The 20,474-nt window shown below is 40.9% G+C and overlaps 1 protein-coding gene and 1 non-coding gene across 3 annotated transcripts in view; both read left to right on the forward strand.

Moving 5' to 3' along the window:
• The window catches only part of LOC106560407 (oocyte zinc finger protein XlCOF6-like), a 47,071-nt gene extending 27,206 nt beyond the window's left edge, over nucleotides 1–19,865 (forward strand). Inside the window, exons 1-3 of one of the 2 annotated variants that reach the window (XM_045701633.1) lie at nucleotides 6,097–6,340; nucleotides 13,514–13,951; nucleotides 16,639–19,865. In XM_045701633.1, coding sequence (XP_045557589.1) covers nucleotides 6,178–6,340; nucleotides 13,514–13,951; nucleotides 16,639–18,425 — 2,388 coding nt within the window. In that variant the 5' untranslated portion in view covers nucleotides 6,097–6,177 and the 3' untranslated portion in view covers nucleotides 18,426–19,865. Of the gene's footprint in view, nucleotides 1–6,096; nucleotides 6,341–13,513; nucleotides 13,952–16,638 lie in introns of those variants that run through there. The other variant, XM_045701632.1, reaches the window with a different exon arrangement.
• trnaa-ugc (transfer RNA alanine (anticodon UGC)) lies at nucleotides 19,162–19,238 on the forward strand. The gene has a single exon. It is a non-coding gene; the product is annotated as a tRNA-Ala (tRNA).
• Nucleotides 19,866–20,474: the final 609 nt, after the last annotated feature.

The raw sequence follows: 20,474 nt of genomic DNA on the forward strand, positions 1-20,474 counted from the left end.
AATGTGTTATTTTTTTAGAGAGAAAAAAAAAATTGAAAGTGGGAAAAGTCCATATATTAGCTGCGTCATTGTTTAAGCCGCGAGGTTCAAAGCGTGGGAAAAAAGTTGCGGCTTATAGTCCGAAATTTACGGTAATACCTAGCTAGCTACGGTTCTACTTAGTTTTTAAAGAACAGTTTATAATATAGCTAAGATTCACCGGGCATAATTAAAAAGTTATCTGTCAGGAAAAGATGATTGAAATAGCTTATATAGCACAGCCTTTCTGACTCCAATGCATTTCATTAGAGACTGTGAGTACGTTTACGTTCACACTAGTAATTCAATATTATATTGATGATGGCAGTAGGCAGAGTACGGCTTCAGTCCTGTAGACCCCTGACTCTGCTCATCTTAAACACCGTGAGGTCATAATAGAAGTAAGCATACGGTGATCAAAACATCTAGTTTTCTGAGAAATCTCTCAAATTATTAGGACGTGTACAAGCTTTATTAAAATATCAAGTTTGGGAGCAGTGAAACTATTTTTTATCTGTATTGCACATTATTTTAGCTACTGTTGTTATTTTGGATCAATGCCAAAAAAGACGTTTTCAATTAAAAAATATATATAATTCACATTTGTGATTCAAGTGTTCTATTTAATTCTGTAGTATATAAATAACATCTGTTCTTCCTCTCCTTCCCTCCAGACTCCCTGCAGTTCTCTCTTTCTCTCTCTGAAGAGGAAGTTCCCCCTGAGCAGCAGCACTGTGAGCAGGAGTGGAGCCCCAGTCTGGGGCAGGAGGACCCAGAGCCCACACAGATTAAAGAGGAACAGGAGGAAGTCAGGACCAGTCAGGAGGAAGAGCAGCTTCAAGGGCTCTTTGATACCAAAGACTCCATATTCACTCCTTCCTGTGTGAAAAGTGAATGTGATCTGGAGGACCCACTTTGGTCCTTGACTCTTCCCCAAACCCGGACTGTGGAGAACGGAGAGAGTGACTCCAAACCAGTGGATCTGAAATCTTTTGCCACTGTGACCCACATTAAGGGTCTCTACATTCCCTGTGACCCTCCAGATAATCAAAAAAGGGAGGGATCCCTTACTGTTCATAAACTGATTCACACAGGTGAGAAACCTTTTAGTTGTGGTGACTGTGGGAAAAGCTTCCGTGCCAAACCCAACCTAACTGCTCATAAACTGACTCACACTGCTCAGTCTGTGAGAAAAGATTCACTCGTAAGACTCATCTGCTGAGGCATGTAGATTCAGTCCACAAAGGAAAGGAAGGATGAAAACGGGTAGAAGAAAGAAAACAAGGACAGAGTGGAAAAGCTTCCTGCTTCCAAAATAACCTAACTATTCATATAATGACTCACACAGGAGAGAAATCATTTAGTTATGGTTGCTGTGGGAAGAGCTTCAATCGCGGGGAGACCTTAACCACGCACAACTGACTCAAATGGGAGAGAAACCCTTTCGCTATGGTGACTGTGGGAAAAGCTTCAGTCAGAATGGGATAGTTTTACCATGTTTTGAGGCTATAGCATAAAGTGTGTTCGTAATTACATTGCTTACAAACAATGGAGTAAAACAATCTTAGCATTTTCGTATTTTTATTTTTTGAATTAGAATCATTTATTTACAATACAACATATCTCAGACACATTACAACATTGTTTGTCGCTCATCCTGGTGAAAATAGTTTAAGGGATAAATACTATTTTTTTTATGTAAGAATGGACTCTACAAGGTGAAGGCTGTATTTGTGTGTAGTCTACACTGAGTATACCAAAGGACATCCAGCCAACTTGCCACAACTGTGGGAAGCATTAGAGTCAACATGGGCCAGCATCCCTGTGGAAAGCTTTCAGCACCTTGTAGAGTCCATGTCCAGACGAATTGAGGCTGTTCTGAGGGCATAAAGGGATTCAACTCAATATTAGGAAGGTGTTCTTAATGTTTTGTCAACTCCGTGTATAATTCATTATAAAGTTGTTTTTTTTTTAAATGGATGTGGCAAATGCATAACGGCCTTCCCTGTGGCTCAGTTGGTAGAGCATGGTGTTTGCAACGCCAGCATGGTGTGTGCAACGCCAGGGTTGTGGGTTCGATTCCCACGGGGGCCAGTACAAAAACAAATGCATGCATTCACTACTGTAAGTCGCGCTGGATAAGAGTGTCTGCTAAATGACTAAAATGTAAATATTTAACATTTCCCTAATTAAACTTGTGTTGACCTGCTTCCTCGTTCTGAACTATTGCTCAACTTACAGTACCAGTGCAGTAATAGCACCAAGCGACCACTAGATGGGGGTGTAGGACCACTACATAAGGAAGTGCAGTGTATTTACAAGTCAACTCTGCATTACAAGCCAACATCTCATCAAAACACAAAAATAACGTATTAACTGTATAACTGATCAACGCACCATTATACCAGGTCATGTAATGCTTAACCCCCCCCAAAGAGATGAATATGATATTTGGCTACAGAAGTGGTATTTATTACTGATCTCTACAGCTTTTGTTTAAAAATAAATCCTGTGAAATGATGTCAACACATACTGGAGGAGTTACTGACTAGCTACAGTGGCTAGCTTAGCTAACGAACTAGCTACATCACATCAACACATACTGGAGGAGTTACTGACTAGCTACAGTGGCTAGCCTAGCTAACGAACTAGCTACATCACATCAACACATACTGGAGGAGTTACTGACTAGCTACAGTGGCTAGCTTAGCTAACAAACTAGCTACATCACATCAACACATACTGGAGGAGTTACTGACTAGCTACAGTGGCTAGCTTAGCTAACGAACTAGCTACATCACATCAACACATACTGGAGGAGTTACTGACTAGCTACAGTGGCTAGCTTAGCTAACGAACTAGCTACATCACATCAACACATACTGGAGGAGATACTGACTAGCTACAGTGGCTAGCTTAGCTAACAAACTAGCTACATCATATCAACACATACTGGAGGAGTTACTGACTAGCTACAGTGGCTAGCTTAGCTAACGAATTAGCTACATCACATCAACAAGTTATTCAATCGTTGCACCCACACTGCTCGCGCACGTCGAGCATCTATACTGGACTAAACTATACTGGACTGAACTGAACTGGACTATACTGGACTGGACTATACTGGACTGGACTATACTGGACTGGACTATACTGGACTAAGCTATACTGGACTGGACTAAACTATACTGGACTGGACTAAACTATACTGGACTGGACTATACTGGACTGGACTATACTGGACTAAACTAAACTATACTGGACTGAACTAAACTATACTGGACTGGACTATACTGGACTGGACTATACTGGACTAAACTTTTCTGGACTATACTGAACTATACTGGACTATACTGAACTATACTAGACTGAACTAAACTATACTGGACTGGACTAAAATAAACTATACTGGACTATACTGGACTATACTGGACTGAACTACACTGAACTGAACTATACTGGACTGAACTATACTGGACTGAACTATACTGGACTAAAATAAACTATACTGGACTATACTGGACTATACTGGACTATACTGGACTATACTGGACTATACTGAACTATACTGGACTAAACTATACTGGACTAAAATAAACTATACTAGACTGGACTATAGTGGACTATACTGAACTAAACTTTTCTGGACTGGACTATACTGAACTATACTGGCCTGGACTATACTGGACTAAACTAAACTATACTGGACTATACTGGACTGGACTATACTGGACTATACTGGACAAAACTAAACTATACTAGACTGAACTAAACTATACTGAACTGAACTATACTGGTCTGAACTATACTGGACTGGATTAAACTATACTGGACTGGATTAAACTATACTGGACTAAACTATACTGGACTAAACTGGACTATACTGGACTAAACTATACTGGACTATACTGGACTAAAATAAACTATACTAGACTGGACTGGACTATAGTGGACTATACTGGACTAAACTGTACTGGACTGAACTAAACTATACTGGACTGGACTGAACTATACTGGACTGAACTATACTGAACTATACTGGACTGAACTATATTGGACTGGACTATACTGGACTGGACTATACTGAACTATTCTGGACCGGACTGGACTGAACTATACTGGACTATACTGAACTATACTGGACTGAACTATACTGGACTGGACTATACTAGACTATACTGGAATAAACTGAACTCTACTGGACAGGACTATACTAGGCTGAACTATACTGGACTATACTGGATTGAACGAAACTGGACTGGACTATACTAGACTATACTGGAATAAACTGAACTCTACTGGACAGGACTATACTAGACTGAACTATACTGGACTATACCGGACGGAACTATGCTGGACTGGACTACACTGAACTATACTGGACTATACTGAACTACACTGAACTATACTGGACTATACTGGACTGAACTATACTGAACTGAACTATGCTGGACTACACTGAACTATACTGGACTGGACTATACTGGACTGAACTATACTGGACTGAACTATACTGGACTACACTGAACTACACTGAACTATACTGGACTGGACTATACTGGACTGGACTATTCTGTACTGGACTATACTGGACTATACTTAACTCTACTGGACGGAACTGGACTATACTGGACTGAACTATACTGGACTGAAATACACTGGACTGGTCAAGATGTATAGTGGCAGTTTCTTGAGAACAGGAGGCACCACCAGGGACATCAGCTGCAGGCACCAACTTTCCTCAGAAAGTAACAGGGTCACAATCACCAGCCTGCTCCTTCAAATATAAAGGGTTTGGCCGGGGGGCTTTAATTGGCTCATCACGCTCTAGCGACTCCTTGAGGCGGGCCGGGCGCCTGCAGGCTGACTTCAGTTGAACAGTGTTTCCTCGGACACATTGGTGCAGCTGGCTTCTGGGTTAATCAGGTGGGTGTTAAGAAGCACGGTTTGGCGGGTCTTGTTTCAGAGGACGCATGACTCAACCTTCGCACCTTCGCACCTTCCGAGCCCTTTGGGGTGTGGCAGCGATGAGACAAGATCGTAATTGGATATCAGGAATTGAGGAGAAAGAAAATTTTTTTTAAACACATTTGACAAAGCTACAAAAGAGCAAAATGGGAATCTGTAAATAACTAGGTAAGATAATCAAGTGATTGAGTGGTGTGGAGAGTTCCTCAAATAACTCGGCAGAACCGTCGTTGTTTCGGTGACGGTCTTAGTTTTGCCACAAAACCACCACTGACACGACCGCTGACACGACCGCTGCTGCTTACAGCTGCTGCTGAGAAACCAGGGGAGACTGAAGTACTAAAACTAATTGATAATTGCCTCACAGAGGTGGAGAGCACACCTTCCTGTACTAATTACTGATTGCCTTGGAGAGGTGAAACCACTTCCTCTCCAATACAGCCACTCATTACCAAAACTAGTCACAAATTTCCCTGCCCCTTGATCCTGGATGATGTGTCAACAACTATCTGCAAATACTGAGCAGTCAGCAGCTCTCACACACCAAGTAGGCTGCTGGGAAGACAGGCCCTAGTTAGCAAAAAAGACAGTACTATACCACACCAGTAAAAACAACAAAAAATGATACTTCTCACTCCTGGAGATATCAGGAGTCCTCCAGCTATAGAATGAAGTCCCAAGCCGTTGCAGCTTTCAGGAGTTGCCTGTGTTACAATGAGTTGTCTTTCAATTCAGTTCATACAATAAGTTATATAATATATTATAACGTTTTCCCCACATGTAGTTATCTATTTCTATTATCACTGCTAGTCTTGGGTGTCAAGTAGCCTCGTGGTTAGAATGTTGGGCCAGTAATCAAAAGGTTGCTGGATCAAATCCCAGAGCTGACAAGATAAAAATCTGTCATTCTGAACAAGCCAATTAACCCACTGTTCCCCAGGATGCCGTCGTTGTAAATAATAATTAGTTCTTAATTGACTTGCCTAGTCAAATAAAGGTTTCATTTAAAAAATGGTCTGTACCTTGTAGTTAACTCTCCATCCACATAGAGGCGCTGTGGTATATTCTTGCCACCCGCTGATACAGGCGGAAGTGAGCTTGCGAGTGGACTTTTCTTTCTTGTGAACATCGTTGTTTCCTCGTGGAAGAAGCTAGCAGCTGAATAGCTAACTAGTTATCAGTCAAATTAAAATGTCGAAACAGTCGTTTCGTGTGTTTTTAAATGAGCGCTTAACTTCGGCTGCTGTGGAGATTTTCGGGGAAGTTGAGAAAACGGTAGTGAAATACCAGGAGGAGAATGATCGGCTACGGAGACTGCTGGAGATCACATCAGAGGTTCAACTATGTAGAACAGGTACGTATGTACAGTGCATTCGGAAAGTATTCAGACCCCTTCACTATTTCCACATTAGGTTAAAAATCTGTCCATGTGCACTTGAGCAAAGCACTTAACCCTGATGTATCCTGTAATTGCTGCAGATAAGAGCGTCTGCTAAATGACACACATTTCAAGTGTAACGTATTGTACTTTTGGAGTCATTGTTTTTTATTGTAAATAAGAATATAATGTTTCTGAACACTACTACATTCATGTGGCTGCTACTATGATTACGGATAATCACGAATAAATCATGACTAATGAAGATCATACACCCCCTCCCCAATAACAGGGGAGGTCAGCATTTTGGGATGGATGTTTATTTATTTTTTATTTCACCTTTATTTAACCAGGTAGGCCAGTTGAGAATACGTTCTCATTTACAACTTTGACCTGGCCAAGATAGTGCAAAGCAGTGGGACACAAGCAACAACACAGAGTTACACATGGAATGAACAAACTTACAGTCAATAACACAATAGAAAAATAAATCTATATGCAGTAAGATTACAATTACAATTTAGCAATAAACACTGGAGTGATAGATGTGCAGAAGATGAATGTGCTAGTAGAGATACTGGGGTGCAAAGGAGAAAAAAAATAACAATATGGGGATGAGGTAGTAGGATGGGCTATTTACAGATGGGCTATGTACAGGTGCAGTGATCTGTGAGCTGCTATGACAGCTGATGCTTAAAGTTAGTGAGGGAATTATCAGTCTCCAGCAAATTTTATAAATTTTTTATATAAAAAAACATTCATAAAAAATGTTTTGCAATTCGTTCCAGTCATTGGCAGCAGAGAACTGGAAGGAAAGGCGGCCAAATTAGGAATTGGCTTTGGGGATGACCAGTGAAATGTACCTACTGGAGCGCGTGCTATGGGTGGGTGCTGCTATGGTGACCAGTGAGCTGAGATAAGGCGGGGCTTTACCTAACAAAGACTTATAGATGACCTGGAGCCAGTGGGCTTGGCGACGAATATGAAGCGAGGGCCAGCCAATGAGAACGTACAGGACGCAGTGGTGGGTAGTATATTGGGCTTTGGTGACAAAATGGATGGCACTGTGATAGACTGCATCCAGTTTGTTGAGTAGAGTGTTGGATGCTATTTTGTAAATGACATCACCGAAGTCAAGGATCGGCAGGATAGTCAGTTTTACGAGGGAATGTTTGGCAGTATGAGTGAAGCATGCTTTGTTGCGATATAGGAAGCCGATTCTAGATTTCATTTTGGATTGGAGATGCTTAATGTGAGTCTGGAAGGAGAGTTTACAGTCAAACCAGACACCTAGGTATTTGTAATTGTCCACATATTCTAAGTCAGAACCGTCCAGAGTAGTGATGCAGGACGGGCGGGCAGGTGCTGGCAGCGATCGGTTGAAGAGCATGCATTTAACCTCTTACATCTAGACGTTCCGCTAGCGCAACACCTGCTCCAATATCCAATGATAGGCGTGGCGCGAATTACAAATTCCTCAAAAATACAAAAACTTCAATTTTTCAAACATATGACTATTTCACAGCATTTTAAAGACAAGACTCTCCTTTATCTAACCACACTGTCCGATTTCAAAAAGGCTTTACAGCGAAAGCAAAACATTAGATTATGTCAGCAGAGTACCAAGCCAGAAATAATCAGACACCCATTTTTCAAGCTAGCATATAATGTCACAAAAACCCAGAAGACAGCTAAATGCAGCACTAACCTTTGATGATCTTCATCAGATGACACACCTAGGACATTATGTTATACAATACATGCATGTTTTGTTCAATCAAGTTCATATTTATATTAAAAAAACAGCTTTTTACATTAGCATGTGACGTTCAGAACTAGCATACCCCCGCAAACTTCCGGGAATTTGCTAACAATTTACTAAATTACTCACGATAAACGTTCACAAAAAGCATAACAATTATTTTAAGAATTATAGATACAGAACTCCTCTATGCACTCGATATGTCCGATTTTAAAATAGCTTTTTGGTGAAAGCACATTTTGCAATATTCTAAGTACATAGCCCAGCCATCACGGGCTAGCTATTTAGACACCCGGCAAGTTTAGCCTTCACCAAAATCAGATTTACTATTATAAAAGTTTGATTACCTTTTGTTGTCTTCGTCAGAATGCACTCCCAGGACTGCTACTTCAATAACAAATGTTGGTTTGGTCCAAAATAATCCATCGTTATATCCGAATAGCGGCGTTTTGTTCGTGCGTCCCAGACACTATCCGAAATGGTAAATCAGGGTCGTGCGCATGGCGCAATTCGTGACAAAAAAAATCTAAATATTCCATTACCGTACTTCGAAGCATGTCAACCGCTGTTTAAAATCAATTTTTATGCAATTTATCTTGTAAAAAAGCGATAATATTCCGACCGGGAATCTCCTTTTCGGCAAACAGAGGAAAAATCACAAAGACGGGGGCAGCCAGGGCACACGCCTAAGCCCGCAGTCCCTTGATCGGCCACTTGAGAAAGGCGATAATGTGTTTCAGCCTGGGGCTGGGATGACGACATTCAGGTTTTTTCCGGGCTCTGAGCGCCCATGGAAGACGTAGGAAGTGTCACGTTAGAGCAGAGATCCTTTGTAAAAGATAGAGATGGCAAAGAAGTTCAAGAAATGGTCAGACAGACCACTTCCTGTAAAGGAATCTCTCAGGTTTTGACCTGCCATTTGAGTTCTGTTATACTCACAGACACCATTCAAACAGTTTTAGAAACTTTGGAGTGTTTTCTATCCAAAGCCAATAATTATATGCATATTCTAGTTACTGGGCAGGAGTAGTAAGCAGATTAAATCGGGTACGTTTTTTTATCCAGCCGTGAAAATACAGAATGCGGTCGGATCATCACATAATTGGCATATATATTACTCTTACAGAATTTCCACGTGGTCGAGGGTATTGGAAATTTAATCAAAGCTTACTAGATGATAAATTGTTTAGAACTAGGACAGAAGAATTTATAACTGACTTTTTCAGACATAACATAGGTACAGCAGATCCCCTTATTGTATGGGACACTTTTAAATGTGCCTTTAGAGGCCATGCAATTCAGTACTCATCTATAAAACAAAAGCAATTTAGATCATAAGAGTCCATATTAACAAAGGAAATTGAAGGACTAAATGTACAGTTAGATAGCAATAAAAACGGTTCCATAGAGGCACAGAATAAGTTAGAGGAAAATAAAAATAAATGAAGGAACTTATTCAAGAAAGATCCAGTGTTATATATTAGAAAATTAAAGCGAACTGGATGGAATCTGGGAAAAAATGCACCAAATTATTTTTCAATCTTCAATATAGAAATGCTTCCAAAAAAATGTATTAAAACTTGTTACAAATGGAGTCACGCATGATTCACCAAATTATATTTTGAAAGAGGAAGTAAAGTACTTTTTAAGAATATGTTTTAGTTTTAGTCTCCTACATCTCCACTAACTGAAACAAATTTTATGGATTTTTTTCCTAATAATAATGTAAAATTAACATCTGTACAGAAAGACTCATGTGAAGGCCAAATTACAGAGGAGGAACTTCTTGATGCAATTGGGGCCTTTAAGGCTGGGAAATCTCCAGGGCTGGATGGCATACCAGTGGAAGTATACAAAACTTTTTTGATATAATCAGAGGACCATTATTAGCATGTTTTACCACTCCTATATAAACGGTAGATTATCAGACACGCAACAAGAAGTTCTGATTTCATTATTACTGAAACAGGATCCAAGTGGTATATATAAAGATCCAGTCCATTAAAAAATTGGAGACCTCTTACACTTCAGTGTTGTGATGCAAAAATCCTAGCAAAATGCTTGGCGCATGGAATTAAAAAGTATTGTCAGATATTATTCATCCTAATCAGACAGGTTTTTTACATGGGCGATACATTGGAGATAATATACAACAGTTAATGGAAGCAATAGAACACTATGAAATATCGGGGACACCAGGCCTGGTTTTCATAGCTGATTTTGAAAAGGCTTTTGATGAAGTACGACTGGAGTTTATATATAAATGCCTAGAATATTTCAATTTTGGGGAATCTCTTATAAAATGGGTTAAAGTTATGTATAGTAACCCTAGGTGTAAAATAGTAAATAATGGCTACATCTCAGAAAGTTTTAAACTATCTAGAGGAGTAAAACAAGGTTGTCCACTGTCGGCATATTTATTTATTATTGCCATCGAAATGTTAGCTGTTAAGATTAGATCAAACAATACCATTAAGGGATTAGAAATCTGTGGCTTAAAAACTAAGCTGTCATTGTACGCTGATGATTTATGTTTTCTTTTAAAATCACAATTAGAATCCATCCACAGCCTCATAAAGGATCTAGATACTTTTACTGTCCTCTCTGGATTAAAACCAAATTATGATAAGTGTACTATATTATATTGGATCACAAAAAAATGCTAATTATACATTATCATGTAGTTTACCAATTAAATGGTCTGACGGAGATGTGGACATACTCTGTATACAAATCCCAAAAGAAAGAAATGATCTCACTCCAATACATTTTTATAGAAAGTTAGCAAAAATAGATAAGATCTTGCTACGATGGAAAGGAAAATACCTGTCTATATGTGGAAAAATCACCCTGATTAACTCTCTAGTCATATCACAGTTTACCTATTTGCTTATGGTTTTGCCTACACCTAGTGACCTGTTTTTAAATTATATGAACAAAAAATATTCATTTTCATTTGGAACGGCAAGCCAGACAAAATTAAAAGGGCCTATTTATATAATGAATATATGAATTCGGACGGCAGAAATTATTAAATATTGAAGCATTAGACCTCTCACTAAAGGCATCAGTCATACAAAAGTTATACTTAAATCCAAACTGGTTCTCTAGTAAATTGGTTGCAATGTCTCATCCTATGTTCAAGAATGGTCTTTTTCCCCTTTATTCAGATTACACCTGCCCACTTTCGGTTGTTTGAAAAAGAAATAATCTCCAAAATATCTTTATTTTTTAAACAAGCCTTAGAAGGTTGGTTTCAATTTCAGTTTAATCCACCTGAAAAGACAGAACAAATAATACAACAAATATTGTGGTTAAATTCAAATATACTAACTGATTAAAAAAAATGTATTTTTCAAATAAATGTTTAGAACAGGTATAATTTTAGTGAATGATATTATAAATAGGACCGGTGGAGTTATGTCACACATGCAGCTAACACAGACATATTGAAATGTCTGCTCTACCCAAAATTACAACCAATTAATTGCAGCATTACCACAAAAATGGAAGAGGCAAGTAGAAGGGGAAAAAAGTAAGGAACTTGTATGTCGGCCTTGTATTAAAGAACATAAATGGTTAAACTCTAAGAGGAAAAAAGAATAAAAAGAATAAGCAACGTGGTGAGTTGATGCCTATTCGGCAGCTAGTTAGCTAGGTGGTGAGTTGATGCCTATTCGGCAGCTAGTTAGCTGGGTGGTGAGTTGATGTCTATTCGGCAGCTAGTTAGCTAGGTGGTGAGTTGATGCCTATTCGGCAGCTAGTTAGCTAGGTGGTGAGTTGATGCCTATCCGGCAGCTAGTTAGCTAGGTGGTGAGTTGATGCCTATTCGGCAGCTAGTTAGCTAGGTGGTGAGTTGATGCCTATTCGGCAGCTAGTTAGCTAGGTGGTGAGTTGATGCCTATTCGGCAGCTAGTTAGCTAGGTGGTGAGTTGATGCCTACTCGGCAGCTAGTTAGCTAGGTGGTGAGTTGATGCCTATTCGGCAGCTAGTTAGCTGGGTGGTGGGTTGATGCCTATTCGGCAGCTAGTTAGCTGGGTGGTGGGTTGAAGCCTATTCGGCAGCTAGTTAGCTAGGTGGTGAGTTGATGCCTTTCGGCAGCTAGTTAGCTAGGTGGTGAGTTGATGCCTATTCGGCAGCTAGTTAGCTGGGTGGTGAGTTGATGTCTATTCGGCAGCTAGTTAGCTAGGTGGTGAGTTGATGCCTATTCGGCAGCTAGTTAGCTAGGTGGTGAGTTGATGCCTATCCGGCAGCTAGTTAGCTGGGTGGTGAGTTGATGCCTATTCGGCAGCTAGTTAGCTGGGTGGTGAGTTGATGCCTATTCGTCAGCTAGTTAGCTGGGTGGTGAGTTGATGCCTATTCGTCAGCTAGTTAGCTAGGTGGTGAGTTGATGCCTACTCGGCAGCTAGTTAGCTAGGTGGTGAGTTGATGCCTACTCGGCAGCTAGTTAGCTGGGTGGTGGGTTGAAGCCTATTCGGCAGCTAGTTAGCTGGGTGGTGAGTTGATGCCTTTTCGGCAGCTAGTTAGATAGGTGGTGAGTAGATGCCTATTCGGCAGCTAGTTAGCTAGGTGGTGAGTAGATGCCTATTCGGCAGCTAGTTAGCTAGGTGGTGAGTAGATGCCTATTCGGCAGCTAGTTAGCTAGGTGGTGAGTAGATGCCTATTCGGCAGCTAGTTAGCTAGGTGGTGAGCAGATGCCTATTCGGCAGCTAGTTAGCTAGGTGGTGAGCAGATGCCTATTCGGCAGCTAGTTAGCTAGGTGGTGAGCAGATGCCTATTCGGCAGCTAGTTAGCTAGGTGGTGAGCAGATGCCTATTCGGCAGCTAGTTAGCTAGGTGGTGAGTTGATGGTGAGTTGATGCCTATTCGGCAGCTAGCTAGGTGGTGAGTTGATGCCTATTCGGCAGCTAGTTAGCTAGGTGGTGAGTTGATCAGGCTACGTTGTATGCATTGTTTGTTGACATCCTTGTTATTTACGTAGTTTTGAGAACAGATTCCTGTTGGAACGTTCCCCAAGTTATACCCACCCCTGCTAATGTATTCAACAAGTATGTGGTTTCACAAGCTTAATGTGTGTAAGGAATATGGGATCAAATACTACACTTCTGACTACTGTAATACACTAAGTTAATTTATCCAAACGCTTTTGACTTCTTCACGTTGGGGGACTAGATGCATAAAGTGCTTTGATTTCTAAATGGTTAAAACAGATCTTATGAAAATTCCCTCAAATAAAAGGTGACATTCTGTATTGTCACCACATATAAAACATTTGATCTCAAATCCCAAATTCTGGAGTATAGAGCCACATTTGTAAATGTTAGTTTCACTGTCTAAATAAATACATAGGGGAGTGTAAACCTCTGCTATTCCTCTCCTTCCCTCCAGACTCCCTGCAGCTCTCTGTCTCTGAAGAGGAGGTTCCCCCTGAGCAGCAGGAGTGGAGCCCCAGTCTGGGACAGAAGGACCCAGAGACCAGAAAGATGAAAGAGGAACAAGAGGAAGTCAGGACCAGTCAGCAGGAAGAGCAGCTTCAAGGGTTCTTTGATACCAAAGACTCCACATTCACTCCTTCCTGTGTGAAAAGTGAATGTGATCAGATGGACCCACATCAAGAAGCCATACTAGCTGAACACCCAACTCTCAGTCCACTGAAAACGTCTAAACTACAGTTGTTTCGTGTGTTGTTAAATGAATGTTTAACGGAATCTGCTGCTGTGGAGATTCTTGGTGCGGTTGAGGAAACTGTAGCAGAGTACCAGGAAGAGAATGATCTGCTACGGAGACTGCTGGGGAGGACACCAGAGATAAAACTATGTAGAATAGGTTTGTACGTAGATCTACCGTAATTTCCGGACTATTAAGCCCACCTGAATATAAGCCGCACCCACTGAATTTAAAAAATATATATTATTTGGAATATAAATAAGCCGCACATGTCTATAAGCCGCAGGTGCCTACCAGTACATTGAAACAAATTAACTTTACACAGGCTTTAATGAAACACGGCTTGTAACAAAAAATAAAAAATTAGCAGTAAGCTTTAGTTGTCTTTTTGCACTGAGTCAATTCCTCACGCTGCTGTTTCCAACGTCTTATCATCGACTCATTAAGACCAAGCTCCCGTGCAGCAGCTCTATTTCCTTTTCCAACAGCCAGATCAATCGCCTTCAACTTGAAAGCTGCATCATATGCATTTCTCTGTGTCTTTGACATGATGAGGGTGACAAAATGACTACCGTAATCAGAATGATGGGAAATTTGAGAGCGCTCAATTTAATCTAAACAGTAAACAAAAAAAGTTGTTTGACCTTAACCCGTTCGGCAATTTCATTGGTCTAATGAAAGCTTCATGCCGCCAAAAAACTGAGCACGTCACAGAATGTGCGTTTTTTTTAGAAAAAAAATTTTGAAAGCGGGAAAAATCCATATATTAGCCGCGTCATTGTTTAAGCCGCGAGGTTCAAAGCGTGGGAAAAAAGTTGCGGCTTATAGTCCAAAATTTACGGTAATACCTAGCTAGCTACGGTTCTACTTAGTTAATAAATTGTTTCCGGTGTCGTGTCTTTGGCTATGCCGGATTAAGTGATATGACATGCTAACTTATAAAATGATTTCTCTGTAATTAATATTACCTGATTAAGCTAATCATGTAAATGTAATTAACTAGAAAGTCGGGGCACCACGGAAGAACGTTTACAGAGCCGTTATCTTCCGAATAAACTCTTAAAATACTTTGTAATATTTTACATCGATAGCAGTCAATATTAACCCTTGTTTTATTTTCAGTCTCATAATGAAAGTTGTAAATTCTTGGTTATCTTCACGAACCCTGGCTAACAAGTTGAATCAGCAATACAAAATTGGGTTTAATTATTTATTTACTAAATACCTAACTAATCACACAGAATTACAAATACACAGAATACAATGATGTCATACAGAAAACGTCCTGGTGGACGGAACCTGTATGAAAGCTGGTTACACAAAGGAAAGGGGGATGGGCTTGAATGAAAGAGCGGGAAGATTTAGGAACACAGAAACAGCAGCTATGCTATCGTAAATACATTATCTTATGCATTCTAAATTACCGCCCATTTGGAAAAGGAAAATGCAATAAATATTTACTCTGAGCTGCGCTTCGGTAGATTGGTCGTAGATGCTGGCCGGGTTGGCCAACAGACCTTCCTGTCCTCGCAAGAATGTCTCTGGTGGTAAATTGGATACGTGGTGGTATCTTCGTCCGTCTGTTAGACTGGATCCGTCGTCCGTCCTTTCCTAGCCCACGTTACAGCGGCTAGGAAGTAGCACTTCTGTAGTGAATAAGCTCAAAGTTCATACCAGTTCATACCATAGCTCACGCCGAGGTTGGCTTAGTTCTGTCCTTGACATGTGTGTCCTTCTAACGTAGAGGCTGCAGACCTCCTGTACTGGAACAACGTGGTTATCTTTTCATCAAAGGCTTATATAGTGGAGAGGGGGAGGGAGGTGTTTCATCGTTTATAACCCCTGACTCTTCACAGGGGTGGGCCACTGATCAAGCAGGGCACTTTCCTTATGAAAACCCAATTCTCTCATTTGGAAGCTAAAATTACATTTCATCTCCTAACAAACATTTTCAATATCAAACATTTCAATTGCATAACAATTCCATGTGACTCTGATAACTAGAGGGCGTATACTTTCTCAGGTACAGTTTATGTCGTCCTGTCATCAATCATAATGTCTCAGATGACAACTGATATGAAATCCATACTCATTACGTTATCAAGCATATTTCCAACTGGTTTTATTAACAAAATATGGTTCCTTTCCCCATTTGTTTGATGTTCCCAGACTCTCTATATTTAACACAGGCTATTCAAGTCCTTCAGTAGATTCAGAGAGGGGAAGGGAGAAATGTATTTATTGGGGGGGGGTGTCATAAAACTTACCCACAGGCCAACGTCATGACACCGGTAACAGGGATCTCCATTGCATCCATTTTTAAAGAACAGTTTATAATATAGCTAAGATTCACCGGGCATAATTAAAAAGTTATTTGTCAGGAAAAGATTATTTAAAATAGCTTATATAGCACAGCCTTTCTGACTCCAATGCATTTCATTAGAGACTGTGAGTACGTTTACGTTCACACTAGTAATTCAATATTATATTGATGATGGCAGTAGGCAGAGTACGGCTTCAGTCCTGTAGACCCCTGACTCTGCTCATCTTAAACGCCGTGAGGTCATAATAGAAGTAAGCATACGGTGATCAAAACATCTAGTTTTCTGAGAAATATCTCAAATTATTAGGACGTGTACAAGCTTTATTAAAATATCAAGTTTGGGAGCAGTAAAAAATGTTTTATCTGTTTTGCACATTATTTTAGCTCCTGTTATTATGTTGGATCAATGCCAAAAAAGACGTTTTCAATTAAAAAAAATATATAATTCACATTTGTGATTCAAGTGTTCTATTTAATTCTGTAGTATATAAATAACATCTGTTCCTCCTCTCCTTCCCTCCAGACTCCCTGCAGTTCTCTCTTTCTCTCTCTGAAGAGGAAGTTCCCCCTGAGCAGCAGCACTGTGAGCAGGAGTGGAGCCCCAGTCTGGGGCAGGAGGACCCAGAGCCCACACAGATTAAAGAGGAACAGGAGGAAGTCAGGACCAGTCAGGAGGAAGAGCAGCTTCAAGGGCTCTTTGATACCAAAGACTCCATATTCACTCCTTCCTGTGTGAAAAGTGAATGTGATCTGGAGGACCCACTTTGGTCCTTGACTCTTCCCCAAACCCGGACTGTGGAGAACGGAGAGAGTGACTCTAAACCAGTGGATCTGAAACCTTTTGTCACTGTGACCCACATTAAGGGTCTCTACATTCCCTGTGACCCTCCAGATAATCAAAACAATGCCTCCAGCCACAGCTCAGCTGTAAGCAGCGACACAGTAGGACTTGACAACAGCCCAGCATTGGATCCAAGCCCACCATTGGATCCAAGCCCACCATTGGAGAAACACTGTTCCAAACCCAGCACCACAGCTAGAAAAACTCATCACTGCCGTGACTGTGGAGAAACGTTTGCTCTGAAAGCTGATCTGCAGAGACATGTGACTCTCAGCAAGAAGAGACCCAGTGAATGTAGATTCTGCAAACAACGCTACAATTCCACCTGTAAACTGAAGGCCCATGTCCGACTCTGTCACGGTGGGAAACCCTATACCTGCCCTGTTTGTAGCAAGACCTTCAAACACAAAGGTGGTCTCCCCAGGCACATGAGGATTCACAAAGGAGAGAAACCTTTTAGCTGTGGTGACTGTGGGAAAAGCTTCAATCAGAAGATGAGCCTAACTGAACATTTACTGATTCACACAGGAGAGAAACCATTTAGCTGTGGTGACTGTGGGAAAAGCTTCAGTCAGAAGGGATCCCTTACTGTTCATAAACTGATTCACACAGGTGAGAAACCTTTTAGCTGTGGTGACTGTGGGAAAAGCTTCAGTGTCAAGCAGAACCTAGCCAGGCATAAACTGACTCACACAGGAGAGAAATCATTTAACTGTGGTGACTGTGGGAAAAGCTTCAGTGTCAAGCACCACCTAACCAGGCATAAACTGACTCACACAGGAGAGAAATCATTTCGCTGTGGCGACTGTGGGAATAGCTTTAGTCGCAAAGCGAACCTAACCTTCCACATATTGACTCACACAGGAGAGAAACCATTTAGTTGTAGTGACTGTGGGAAAAGCTTCACTCAGAAGGGGGACCTACAGAAGCATAAACTGATTCACACAGGAGAGAAACCTTTTAGTTGTGGTGACTGTGGGAAAAGCTTCACTCAGAAGGGGGACCTACAGAAGCATAAACTGATTCACACAGGAGAGAAACCATTTATGTGTGGTGACTGTGGGAAAAGTTTCAATCGCAAGGAGGCCTTAACTACGCACAAACTGACTCACAGCAAAGAGAAACCATTTAGCTGTGGTGACTGTGGGAAAAGTTTCCGTGTCAAGCACAACCTAACCACTCATAAACTGACTCACACGGGAGAGAAATCATTTAACTGTGGTGACTGTGGGAAAAGCTTCAGTGTCAAGAGCTACCTAACCAGGCATCAACTGACTCACACGGGAGAGAAATCATTTAGCTGTGGTGACTGTGGGAAAAGCTTCCTTGTCAAGCGCAACCTAACAGCTCATAAACTGACTCACACGGGAGAGAAACAACATGGCTGCTCAGTCTGTGAGAAAAGATTCACTCGTAAGACTCATCTGCTGAGGCATGTAGATTCCGTCCACAAAGGAAAGAACGGATGAAAACGGGTAGACGAAAGAAAACAAGGACAGAGTGGAAAAACTTCCTGCTTCCAAAATAACCTAACTATTCATATAATGACTCACACAGGAGAGAAATCATTTAGTTGTGGTTGCTGTGGGAAGAGCTTCAATCGCGGGGAGACCTTAACCACGCACAACTGACTCAAATGGGAGAGAAACCCTTTAGCTGTGGTGACTGTGGGAAAAGCTTCAGTCAGAATGGGATAGTTTTACCATGTTTTGAGGCTATAGCATAAAGTGTGTTCGTAATTACATTGCTTACAAACAATGGAGTAAAACAATCTTAGCATTTTCGTATTTTAATTTTTTGAATTAGAATCATTTATTTACAATACAACATATCTCAGACACATTACAACATTGTTTGTCGCTCATCCTGGTGAAAATAGTTTAAGGGATAAATACTATTTTTTTTATGTAAGAATGGACTCTACAAGGTGAAGGCTGTATTTGTGTGTAGTCTACACTGAGTATACCAAAGGACATCCAGCCAACTTGCCACAACTGTGGGAAGCATTAGAGTCAACATGGGCCAGCATCCCTGTGGAACGCTTTCAGCACCTTGTAGAGTCCATGTCCAGACGAATTGAGGCTGTTCTGAGGGCATAAAGGGATTCAACTCAATATTAGGAAGGTGTTCTTAATGTTTTGTCCACTCGTGTATAATTCATTATAACGTTTTTTTTTTTTTTAATGGATGTGGCAAATGCATAACGGCCTTCCCTGTGGCTCAGTTGGTAGAGCATGGTGTTTGCAACGCCAGGGTTGTGGGTTCGATTCCCACGGGGGCCAGTACAAAAACAAATGCATGAAATGAAATGTATGCATTCACTACTGTAAGTCGCTCTGGATAAGAGCGTCTGCTAAATGACTAAAATGTAAATATTTAACATTTCCCTAATTAACCTTGTGTTGACCTGCTTCCTCGTTTTGAACTATTGCTCAACTTACAGTACCCGTGCAGTAATAGCACCAAGCGACCACTAGATGGGGGTGTAGGACCACTACATAAGGAAGTGCAGTGTACTGTACTGTGTAGTATAGTAACAGTCTACCCACAACTAGGCTTCTGCAGCCACAGAGGAGCTTTACAAGTCAACTCTGCATTACAAGCCAACATCTCATCAAAACACAAAAATAACGTATTAACTGTATAACTGATCAACGCACCATTATACCAGGTCATGTAATGCTTAACCCCCCCCCCAAAGAGATGAATATGATATTTGGCTACAGAAGTGGTATTTATTACTGATCTCTACAGCTTTTGTTCAAAAATAAATCCTGTGAAATGATGTCAACACATACTGGAGGAGTTACTGACTAGCTACAGTGGCTAGCTTAGCTAACGAACTAGCTACATCACATCAACACATACTGGAGGAGTTACTGACTAGCTACAGTGGCTAGCTTAGCTAACGAACTAGCTACATCACATCAACACATACTGGAGGAGTTACTGACTAGCTACAGTGGCTAGCTTAGCTAACGAACTAGCTACATCACATCAACACATACTGGAGGAGATACTGACTAGCTACAGTGGCTAGCTTAGCTAACAAACTAGCTACATCACATCAACACATACTGGAGGAGTTACTGACTAGCTACAGTGGCTAGCTTAGCTAACGAACTAGCTACATCACATCAACACATACTGGAGGAGTTACTGACTAGCTACAGTGGCTAGCTTAGCTAACGAACTAGCTACATCACATCAACACATACTGGAGGAGATACTGACTAGCTACAGTGGCTAGCTTAGCTAACAAACTAGCTACATCACATCAACACATACCGAAGGAGTTACTGACTAGCTACAGTGGCTAGCTTAGCTAACGAACTAGCTACATCACATCAACACATACTGGAGGAGTTACTGACTAGCTACAGTGGCTAGCTTAGCTAACGAACTAGCTACATCACATCAACACATACTGGAGGAGATACTGACTAGCTACAGTGGCTAGCTTAGCTAACAAACTAGCTACATCACATCAACACATACTGGAGGAGTTACTGACAGTT

The sequence above is a fragment of the Salmo salar genome, chromosome ssa18, assembly GCF_905237065.1.
Source record: "Salmo salar chromosome ssa18, Ssal_v3.1, whole genome shotgun sequence".
In the NCBI taxonomy this organism is placed as follows: Eukaryota; Metazoa; Chordata; class Actinopteri; order Salmoniformes; family Salmonidae; genus Salmo; species Salmo salar.